This window comes from Pseudophryne corroboree, chromosome 1, assembly GCF_028390025.1.
Source record: "Pseudophryne corroboree isolate aPseCor3 chromosome 1, aPseCor3.hap2, whole genome shotgun sequence".
NCBI classification, from domain to species: Eukaryota; Metazoa; Chordata; class Amphibia; order Anura; family Myobatrachidae; genus Pseudophryne; species Pseudophryne corroboree.
The window spans coordinates 834,845,599-834,857,609 of NC_086444.1; the positions used below are offsets into that span (position 1 = coordinate 834,845,599).

At 46.5% G+C, this 12,011-nt stretch overlaps 1 protein-coding gene across 7 annotated transcripts in view; it reads right to left on the reverse strand.

Annotated features, from left to right (window-relative positions):
• The window catches only part of PTPN13 (protein tyrosine phosphatase non-receptor type 13), a 538,713-nt gene that overhangs the window by 110,085 nt on the left and 416,617 nt on the right, over positions 1–12,011 (reverse strand). For all 7 annotated transcript variants that reach the window (XM_063919874.1, XM_063919871.1, XM_063919870.1 and 4 more), the window contains 3 exons: positions 10,511–10,642; positions 8,917–9,368; positions 8,466–8,594 (listed from right to left, as the gene is read on the reverse strand). In XM_063919874.1, the coding sequence (XP_063775944.1) occupies positions 8,466–8,594; positions 8,917–9,368; positions 10,511–10,642 (713 nt within the window). The remainder of the gene's footprint in view (positions 1–8,465; positions 8,595–8,916; positions 9,369–10,510; positions 10,643–12,011) is intronic.

Below are 12,011 nucleotides of genomic sequence, written 5' to 3' on the forward strand. Positions count from 1 at the left end.
CCAAAGCTCCCAAACGGGCGGGAGAGTGCGGATGACTCTGCAGCACCGAGTGAGAGAACTCCAGGTCCTCCTCAGCCAGGGTGTGCCCCTGACCAAGTAGCAGCTCGGCAAAGTTGTAAAGCCGAGACCCCTCGGGCAGCCGCCCAAGATGAGCCCACCTTCCTTGTGGAATGGGCATTTACATATTTTGGCTGTGGCAGGCCTGCTACAGAATGTGCAAGCTGAATTGTACTACACATCCAACTAGCAATCGTCTGCTTAGAAGCAAGAGCACCCAGTTTGTTGGGTGCATACATGATAACAGCAAGTCAGTTTTCCTGACTCCAGCCGTCCTGGAAACCTATATTTTCAGGGCCCTGACAACATCTAGCAACTTGGAGTCCTCCAAGTCCCTAGTAGCCGCAGGTACCACAATAAGCTGGTTCAGGTGAAACGCTGACACCACCTTAGGGAGAAACTGGGGACGAGTCCGCAGCTCTGCCCTGTCCGAATGGACAATCAGATATGGGCTTTTGTGAGACAAAGCCGCCAATTCTGACACTCGCCTGGCCGAGGCCAGGGCCAACATCATGGTCACTTTCCATGTGAGATATTTCAAAACCACAGATTTGAGCGGTTTAAACCAATGTGATTTGAGGAATCCCAGAACTACGTTGAGATCCCACAGTGCCACTGGAGGCACAAAAGGGGGTTGTATATGCAGTACTCCCTTGACAAACTTCTGGACTTTAGGAACTGAAGCCAATTCTTTCTGGAAGAAAATCGACAGGGCCGAAATTTGAACCTTAATGGACCCCAATTTGAGGCCCATAGACACTCCTGTTTGCAGGAAATGCAGGAATCGACCGAGTTGAAATTTCTTCGTGGGGCCTTCCTGGCCTTACACCACGCAACATATTTTCGCCACATGTGGTGATAATGTTGTGCGGTCACCTCCTTCCCGGCTTTGACCAGGGTAGGAATGACCTCTTCCGGAATGCCTTTTTCCCTTAGGATCCGGCGTTCAACCGCCATGCCGTCAAACGCAGCCGCGGTAAGTCTTGGAACAGACATGGTACTTGCTGAAGCAAGTCCCTTCTTAGCGGCAGAGGCCATGAGTCCTCTGTGAGCATCTCTTGAAGTTCCGGGTACCAAGTCCTTCTTGGCCAATCCGGAGCCACGAGTATAGTTTTTACTCCTCTACGTCTTATAATTCTCAGTACCTTAGGTATGAGAAGCAGAGGAGGGAACACATACACCGACTGGTACACCCACGGTGTTACCAGAACGTCCACAGCTATTGCCTGAGGGTCTCTTGACCTGGCGCAATACCTGTCCAGTTTTTTGTTCAGGCGGGACGCCATCATGTCCACCTTTGGTCTTTCCCAACGGTTCACAATCATGTGGAAGACTTCCCGATGAAGTCCCCACTCTCCCGGGTGGAGGTCGTGCTGAGGAAGTCTGCTTCCCAGTTGTCCACTCCCGGAATGAACACTGCTGACAGTGCTATCACATGATTTTCCGCCCAGCGAAGAATCCTTGCAGTTTCTGCCATTGTCCTCCTGCTTCTTGTGCCGCCCTGTCTGTTTACGTGGGTGACTGCCGTGATGTTGTCCCACTGGATCAATACCGGCTGACCTTGAAGCAGAGGTCTTGCTAAGCTTAGAGCATTGTAAATTGCTATTAGCTCCAGTATATTTATGTGGAGAGAAGTCTCCAGACTTGATCACACTCCCTGGAAATGTTTTCCTTGTGTGACTGCTCCCCAGCCTTTTAGGCTGGCATCCGTGGTCACCAGGACCCAGTCCTGAATGCCGAATCTGTGGCCCTTTAGTAGATGAGCACTCTGCAGCCACCACAGAAGAGACACCCTTGTCCTTGGAGACAGGGTTATCCGCTGATGCATCTGAAGATGCGATCCGGACCATTTTCCCAGCAGATCCCACTGAAAAGTTCTTGCGTGAAATCTGCCGAATGGAATCGCTTCGTAAGAAGCCACCATTTTTCCCAGGACCCTTGTGCAATGATGCACTGACACTTTTCCTGGTTTTAGGAGGTTCCTGACTAGCTCGGATAACTCCCTGGCTTTCTCCTCCGGGAGAAACACCTTTTTCTGGACTGTGTCCAGAATCATCCCTAGGAACAGCAGACGTGTCGTCGGAGACAGCTGCGGTTTTGGAATATTTAGAATCCACCCGTGCTGTCTTAGAACTACTTGAGATAGTGCTACTCCGACCTCCAACTGTTCTATGGACCTTGCCCTTATCAGGAGATCGTCCAAGTAAGGGATAATTAAGACGCCTTTTCTTTGAAGAAGAATCATCATTTCGGCCATTACCTTGGTAAAGACCCGGGGTGCCGTGAACAATCCAAACGGCAGCGTCTGAAACTGATAGTGACAGTTTTGTACCACGAACCTGAGGTACCCTTGGTGAGAAGGGCAAATTGGGACATGGAGGTAAGCATCCTTGATGTCCAGGGACACCATATAGTCCCCTTCTTCCTGGTTCGCTATCACTGCTCTGAGTGACTCCATCTTGATTTGAACCTTTGTATGTAAGTGTTCAAATATTTCAGATTTAGAATAGGTCTCACCGAGCCGTCTGGCTTCAGTACCACAATATAGTGTGGAATAATACCCCTTTCCTTGTTGTAGGAGGGGTACTTTGAATATCACCTGCTGGGAATACAGCTTGTGAATTGTTTCCAATACTGCCTCCCTGTCGGAGGGAGACGTTGGTAAAGCAAACTTCAGGAACCTGCGAGGGGGAGACGTCTCGAATCTCCAATCTGTACCCCTGGGATACTACTTGTAGGATCCAGGGGTCCACTTGCGAGTAAGCCCACTGCGTGCTGAAACTCTTGAGACGACCCCCCACCGCACCTGTTTGTACGGCCCCAGCGTCATGCTGAGGACTTGGCAGAAGCGGTGGAAGGCTTCTGTTCCTGGGAATGGGCTGCCTGCTGCAGTCTTCTTCCCTTATGGGGACGAAAGGACTGAGGCTGAAAAGACGATGTCTTTTTCTGCTGAGATGTGACTTGGGGTAAAAAAGGTGGATTTTCCAGCTGTTGCCGTGGCCACCAGATCCGATGGACCGACCCCAAATAACTCCTCCCCTTTATACGGCAATACTTCCATGTGCCGTTTGGAATCTGCATCACCTGACCACTGTCGTGTCCATAAACATCTTCTGGCAGATATGGACATCGCACTTACTCTTGATGCCAGAGTGCAAATATCCCTCTGTGCATCTCGCATATATAGAAATGCATCCTTTAAATGCTCTATAGTCAATAAAATACTGTCCCTGTCAAGGGTATCAATATTTCCAGTCAGGGAATCCGACCAAGCCACCCCAGCGCTGCCCATCCAGGCTGAGGCGATCGCTGGTCGCAGTATAACACCAGTATGTGTGTATATACTTTTTAGGATATTTTCCAGCCTCCTATCAGTTGGCTCCTTGAGGGCGGCCGTATCTGGAGACGGTAACGCCACTTGTTTTGATAAGCGCGTGAGCGCCTTATCCACTCTAAGGGGTGTTTCCCAACGCGCCATAACTTCTGGCGGGAAAGGGTATACCGCCAATAATTTTCTATCGGGGGAAACCCACGCATCATCACACACTTCATTTAATTTATCTGATTCAGGAAAAACCACATGTAGTTTTTTCACACTCCACATAATACCCTTTTTTGTGGTACTTGTAGTATCAGAAATATGTAACATCTCCTTCATTGCCCTTAACAAGTAACGTGTGGCCCTAAAGGAAAATACGTTTGTTTCTTCACCGTCGACACTGGAGTCAGTGTCCGTGTCTGTGTCTGTGTCGACCGACTGAGGTAAAAGGACGTTTTAACGCCCCTGACGGTGTTTGAGACGCCTGGACAGGTACTAATTGGTTTGCCGGCCGTCTCATGTCGTCAACCGACCTTGCAGCGTGTTGACATTATCACGTAATTCCTTAAATAAGCCATCCATTCCGGTGTCGACTCCCTAGAGAGTGACATCACCATTACAGGCAATTGCTCCGCCTCCTCACCAACATCGTCCTCATACATGTCGACACACACGTACCGACACACAGCACACACACAGGGAATGCTCTGATAGAGGACAGGACCCCACTAGCCCTTTGGGGAGACAGAGGGAGAGTTTGCCAGCACACACCAAAAACGCTATAATTATACAGGGACAACCTTTATATAAGTGTTTTTCCCTTATAGCATTTTAATATATGTAGTCATATCGCCAAATAAGTGCCCCCCCCTCTCTGTTTTAACCCTGTTTCTGTAGTGCAGTGCAGGGGAGAGCCTGGGAGCCTTCCCACCAGCATTTCTGTGAGGGAAAATGGCGCTGTGTGCTGAGGAGAATAGGCCCCGCCCCCTTTTCGGCGGGCTTCTTCTCCCGTTTTTCTGAGACCTGGCAGTGGTTAAATACATCCATATAGCCCCCAGGGGCCATATGTGATGTATTTTTAGCCAGAATAAGGTACTATCATTGCTGCCCAGGGCGCCCCCCCCAACGCCCTGCACCCTCAGTGACCGCTGCTATGAAGTGTGCTGACAACAATGGCGCACAGCTGCAGTGCTGTGCGCTACCTTATGAAGACTGAAAAGTCTTCTGCCGCCGGTTTCTGGACCTCTTCACTTTTCGGCATCTGCAAGGGGGTCGGCGGCGCGGCTCCGGGACGAACCCCAGGGTGAGACCTGTGTTCCGACTCCCTCTGGAGCTAATGGTGTCCAGTAGCCTAAGAAGCCAATCCATCCTGCTTGCAGGTGAGTTCACTTCTCTCCCCTAAGTCCCTCGATGCAGTGAGCCTGTTGCCAGCAGGACTCACTGAAAATAAAAAAACCTAACAAAACTTTTACTCTAAGCAGCTCTTTAGGAGAGCCACCTAGATTGCACCCTTCTCGGCCGGGCACAAAAATCTAACTGAGGCTTGGAGGAGGGTCATGGGGGGAGGAGCCAGTGCACACCACCTGATCCTAAAGCTTTTACTTTTGTGCCCTGTCTCCTGCGGAGCCGCTATTCCCCATGGTCCTGACGGAGTCCCCAGCATCCACTTAGGACGTCAGAGAAATTGTATTAAATGACCTTCAGGCTGTGTGTATAAGGTGTATATGAAACATAAATAAATTGTGTGAATGTATACACACTTTGTTTAATGCACAAAGTTATAAAAAATATTGGCTAAAATTACATTCAGGCTGTGTGTACAAGGTGTATATGTAACATAAATACATTCTGTGCTTAGATTTAGGTCCCATCACCATGATATCTCATTATGGTATCTAATTATTCCAAAATACGGAAAATTCCGATTTCCAAAATACCTCTGGTCCCAAACATTTTGGATAAAGGATACTCAACCTGTAATGTATAATTCAACTGCACAGTCTGGAATCTGATCCCTGGAGGAGGAGTGGGGTCCACCGGGGGTTTCACCTGTGCCTATGTGGGCCAGTACAGCCCTTTGCAACGGTGTCCACAGGAGCTGGTGCTTTAATTAAACCCGCAACTTTAAGTAGCCTAAGCTCCTCCCCTCTGCAACCCCCAGCCAACAGTGTAGTGGGCAGCTTATTTTTCTTTGTAGATAGTTATTTGTCTGCATGCTACTGCCGGCAGCTTTCAGCTGAAGTGCTGCCGCTGCAGGGAACCCTGGCCAGGGCTTGCAGCTATGCAGCCGCACGGGGAAGGTGGGAAAGGAGAGAAGACCTACTCCTGTCTGGACACTGGGACTGCCGTACACCACCGCTTTTAGAGCGAGCTGGGTGCTACCGCGGTCCCACGATGGCGCCGCCATCTTCTGAGGTCTCCGCAGCAGCTCCATGTAGATTCAGAAAAGGAAGAGGGCGAGTATCCAGATGAGATAGTTCTTCTGAAAGACGAGGAGTTGGATTCTTCCTCGGTTCAGGGCATTGTCGATCTTATTGTTGTAGTTCGGCAGTCCTTTGACTGCTGGAAACTGCTCTTCCATGCAATTTACTCCAGCTCTGAGCCATTTGTTTGACTGTCTTGGGGGCCAGTCCAGCCCGGCCAGTGCAGATTCAGTCAGAAAATGCCACGGTGGTGGCGTATGTGAATAATCAGGGTGGCACCAGAAATACAGGGGCAATGGCAGAGGCATACCACATTCTGTCCTAGGCAAAGCCTTTTCTTCTGGCAATTTCAGCGGTGTTCATACAGGGCATGGAAAATTAGGAGGCAGACTTCCTAAGCAGATCCACAGAGGTCATGGGTTTTCCAATCGTTGGTTTGGAAGTGGGGTCTTTTGGAACTGGACCTCATGGCATAACGTCACAACCTCAAGGTCCCCCGATTTCGCGCAAGGTCCTTTCGTGGTTGATGCCATGACCATTCCGTGGAGCTTCCATCTGGCATACCATATTCCCATGTTACCTTGGGTACTCAAGTGGGTCATGTGGCAACAGGTTCTGGTAATCCTAGTGGCTCCGGGATATCCATGCAAATCCTAGTACACCAACGTTCTCAAACTGGCAGTAGGTCCCGGGTGGCGTATTTTACTATGGCCAAATCTACTGCTGCAAGGTCCTTTTCTGCACAAGGACCTTCCTCGATTGGCTTTAACAGCCTGGTTTTTGAGGCCGGAGTCTTGAAAGCGAAGAGTTTTTCTCCTTCAGTTGTCCATTCTATGTTGCGGGCCCAGAAACTGATTTCATCGCACGATTACCATAATGTCTAGAAGATCTATATTTTGTGGTGTTAATGGCGCAGAGTTCATGCTTCCAGGTTTCGCCTTTCCCATTTCTTGGCATTCCTTTACGGAGATTTGTAATCCGGTTTTACGACTGTGTTCCTTGAAAGTGCAGGTTTCAGCTCTGTTTGTTTATGTCCAACAGTATCTGGCACTGCTTCAAGAAGTTTGACTTTTATGCAGGGTGTGCTGAGGCATCAACCTCCGTTTTGTCAGCTGGTGGCTCTCCAGGATTTTAACCTGGTCTTCTCAGCTCTCAAGTGGGCTCTCTTTGAGTCTTTGGATTCGGCGGACCTTAAATTTGTTACTAGGAAACCGGTTTTCCTTATGGCCATTGCCTAAGCTCTGTCCATTTCAGAGTTGAGTGTTTTGTCTTGCAAGATGCCATTTCTTATCTTCCATGATAACTGACCCCTGGATGATAGGACTGCATGGATTTCGTTGGTGTCTGGAACCATTTTGATCTACAAGTCCATTACCAACTGGATGGGTAGGCATGTTGTGTGATGAAGCGAGCTGTCTCCATGGGTACACCACATATGTGATTTTATATGCTGTTTTTTATGTATAAAATGTGAGTGCTTCATGTGAATAAAATTGTTACCACTTTCCTAATGGTGTTGAACTATTGTTATCTTTGCTTGCCTTTGGGATTATGAAAACTTGTGGGGAATGCAAAATCCATAAGCACTTATTCTGAGCCAAACCGTGTTGAGAAGTGTTGGACTGGACTTGTAGATCTATCAATTATCACCAAACTTTGGAGCAAGAGATTTATTCATATTTTGGTGTTATTTATACCATATGTAAAAAGCATTAGCGCCATTCTGAGGTCACCCCCATTTATACTTTTTTATACGTAAAATTAGGAGTAAAATAAAACTGCCAGGACCTCAGAGGGCTGCCTTTGCTTGATATTTCGTCACGATCTTGGTTTTCACTGTATTTTTATCCTTATCTTCCATGATGATAGAGCAGTTCCCCATACGGTTCCAATGTTCCAAACAAAGGTTTTTTTGGCCTTCCACTTGAACCAGGAAATTGTTTTTCCTGTCTTTCCTTCTTCGACAGCTTACCGGAACGATCTGGCTCTGTTGGATGTTGTCCATACCCCCTTCCTCTGTCCGCCATACTGATTCTTTGCTTGTCCTTTGTGACACTCAAAAACACGGTTGGCCTGCTGCCAAGCAGACCATTTTGTATTGGATGTTCTCCTGGGTGGTGTAGCATGGGCTTCCGCTGAGCAAGTCTGCCGGGCTGCTACGTGGACCTCTGTCCATGCGTTTGCTAGTTTTTATCATTTTCATGTTTTTTGCCTCTGGTGATGTCCACTTTGAACGTATGGTTCTCCAGTCAGGCAGCCTGAGCATTCCCTTCCCTAAGGGCGGCTGTCAAAATGTCCCATGGTTCAGTGTCTCAGAAGTGAGGAAAGAGAAAAAAGGGTACTTTTGGGTACTTACCATTGAACCCTTTTCTTTGATTCATGCTGGGGGACACTGCGTTCCCTCCCTTAGGGCTCAGTCGTGCGGTATTTGTCTTGCAGTCATTTTCCTGTGGTTCTGGGGGAGGAGCTTAAGCTTCTTAAAAACACAGGTTTAATTTAAGTGCCAGCTCCTGTAGTCCCCATCGCAATCCCATGGTCCAATGTCCCCCAGCATAAAACAGGAAAAAGGATTCAATGGTAAGTACCCAAAAATCTCCTTTTAAACAGCTCAATTCACGCAAGGCAAAAAGCAAAAGAGAAAAATGAAAAACCTTGTCAAACAGTACCGTGACACTTATTCCCAAGCTGTCATCGTTCTTTGCCAGCATAACTGTGAAAACATCTCCAGGTTTCAATGGTGTTGTTGAAAGCTTGTTACAGTTTAGCTTTTGTGGTGGGCTCTCCAATGGGGACTCCTTAAAATGCATATACAGTAAAGAGGAAATCGGTTACATTCTTGAGACCAATATTTGTGCAGATCACAATTTAAAAGAGCAACTAACTTCAAACATACATCTATTTTAACATAACAAATCAGCTAAAAATAATGACATCTGTATCTGTTTATGTAAATGTTCAAAAGGACTTAAGTTATCGAGGTAGAACTACTTTTACTAGAGAAATTAACAAGCTTTCACGTTATGTCATAAATCTCGGTACCTGTGCTCTAGTTCACAACAGTAAATATTACTTTCACACACACATACATTCAAGAAACTATATATTTATGTAAAGAACCTTCTTTGTTGTCCGTTGTTCTTGGCTATTTGAATAGGTGGCCTCATCCATGTCGGAGTCACCTCTGTCCGAATAATCTGTAGAATCAGTCAAACCTGGATGTTTCCCCTTTCCTTTACGATTGTCGGGTTGAGGTTTCTTCCTATCACTAGCCTTAGCACTGACAGAGGGAGAGCTTTTGGCTGAGTGCGACAAAGATGTTGTCTGCTCTTTTGTGAGATTGTTGATGGGGCCATTGATGTGGCTATTAGACAAGCTTGCACTCTCTGTTCGAGAGTCCTGGGAACTCAGGCTGCCTCCTCGTTTACCAGCAGAGATCACGGAGGAACTTTCAGAAACAAGTCTCACATGACCACGGAACCTTCTATGTTCCTCAGAAGATGATTCTTGCTCATTGTCCTTACTAAGAAAAGGTCCCCAAAACTGACTTTTGGATCCATTGAGTTGAAGCTCTAAAGAAAAAAAGCGAAACAACAACTGCAAATATCAATAACGGATTTATCAAACTCACAAAGAATATCACAATATGGAGAAAATATTACAATTAAAAGCCTTAGTATAAAACTCTTGTTAATGTTAAAAATACATTGAATAGTGGCAATGGTAGTCATGCATATACATTAAACATTTTTGAAAGACTGATGATTTCAGACAACTAAATCGATTGAAGGCATTACATTATCCCTTCATAAATAATCTTCTCCCTATGTACAGGAAATACTTTGCTAGAAACACCCAATTGTCTGAACCTGAGAGCTGCAAACAGTGCAAAATACTGACTCCCGCTATAAAGTGTCCATAGCTCTATAAATGAGCTCTGGAGGAAAGGTTCCATTAATCGCTATTAAAAACAAATAAGGGACTATGGGGACATTTACTAAGCAGTGATAAGAACGGAGAAGTGAGCCAGTGGAGAAATTTCCCCATCAACCAATCAGCAGCTCTGTATCATTTTATAGTATGCAAATTATAGATGTTACTTCAGTGCTGATTGGTTGCCATGGGCAACTTCTCCACTGGCTCACTTCTCTGCTCTTATCACTGCTTAGTAAATATACCCCTTAGGACCTTATTCAGTAAAGACTGCAATTTCTGCTAAAAAGCAGTTGCTGCAATCAATAGTTGCCGCCCCAGAAACAGAGAAAAAACGCCCACTGCAGAATTTGCTAATGTATTGCAATATATGGGCTGATCGCAAAACTATACGCAATTCCCGGAACATCGAAGAGGCACTCCTTAAAAACGCCTGGGCACGCCTGCGTTTTTTCAGACACAACCAGAAAATGGCAGGTTTACGCCCGCTTTCCCTTCAGTCAAACAGCGGCTGCATTGCGATCAAGATGTGTACGCAATTTCTGTCGCTATTTTTGCTCAAGCATGCGCAATGCGAACGCTGTGCATGCGCAATGCAAACACTGCGCATGCGCAGTCATTCGATTATCTGCCAGATTGCGAATCACAAATATTGCAATCCTTACTGAATGAGGTCCTTAGTCCACCAGTACTGACAGCCACTACAATTAAATACGGGCAGGAATAAATGTAGAAATGAAGAAAGTATATGAAACAGGATTGTAGAGATCGATAAACTCACCTTTGAGAGCTTTTTCCTTTGGTTGAGATACCAGTAGTGTGACATCTTCATGGGAACTTTGGAGGATGTCCAGTGCTGCCTGCTGACTGACTCCCTCTAGGCTCACACTGTTCACAGATATAAGGCGATCTCCTGTATGCAACAAGAAGTGATTATTAAGAGTTTTAATATTCCATGACACTTTCACAAACAATTGTGACACAAACCAAATAAAAAGAGGCTATTAACCCAGCAACTTTTGGATCAAATAGCAATAACACAACAGGCATGATTAAATGAGTGAATGTTAAATGATGACAATGTAAAAATAAATGCATACACCCTTCCGAGGTAGAATACTAGAAAGTAATTCAAAGTTTGCACCCTGCAAATTTTGAAATCATGGCTCTATCTTTACAAAGCAATTGTTTGAGGAATACAATATATATATATATATATATACACTGCTCAAAAAAATAAAGGGAACACTAAAATAACACATCCTAGATCTGAATGAATGAAATATTCTTATTAAATACTTTGTTCTTTACATAGTTGAATGTGCCGACAACAAAATCACACAAAAATTATCACTGGAAATCAAATTTATTAACCCATGGAGGTGTGGATTTGGAGTCACCCTCAAAATTAAAGTGGAAAAACGCACTACTGGCTGATCCAACTTTGATGTAATGTCCTTAAAACAAGTCAAAATGAGGCTCAGTAGTGTGTGTGGCCTCCACGTGCCTGTATGACCTCTCTACAATGCCTGGGCATGCTCCTGATGAGGTGGCGGATGGTCTCCTGAGGGATCTCCTCCCAGACCTGGACTAAAGCATCTGCCAACTCCTGGACAGTCTGTGGTGCAACGTAGCGTTAGTGGATGGAGCGAGACATAATGTCCCAGATGTGCTCAATTGGATTCATGTCTGGGGAACGGGTGGGCCAGTCCATAGCATCAATGCCTTCGTCTTGCAGGAACTGCTGACACACTCCAGCCACATGAGGTCTAGCATTATCTTGCATTAGGAGGAACACAGGGCCAACCGCACCAGCATATGGTCTCACAAGGGGTCTGAGGATCTCATCTCAGTACCTAATGGCAGTCAGGCTACCCCTGGCGAGCACATGGAGGGCTGTGCGGCCCCCCAAAGAAATGCCACCCCACACTATTACTGACCCACTGCCAAACCGGTCATGCTGGAGGATGTTGCAGGCAGCAGAACGTTCTACTTGGCGTCTCCAGACTCTGTCACGTTTGTCACATGTGCTCAGTGAGAACCTGCTTTCATCTGTGAAGAGCACAGGGCGCCAGTGGCGAATTTGCCAATCTTGGTGTTCTCTGGCAAATGCCAAATGTCCTGCACGGTGTTGGGCTGTAAGCACAACCCCCACCTGTGGACGTCGGGCCCTCATACCACCCTCATGGAGTCTGTTTCTGATCGTTTGAGTAGACACATGCACATTTGTGGCTTGCTGGATGTCATTTTGCAGGGCTCTGGCAGTGCTCCTCCTGTTCTTC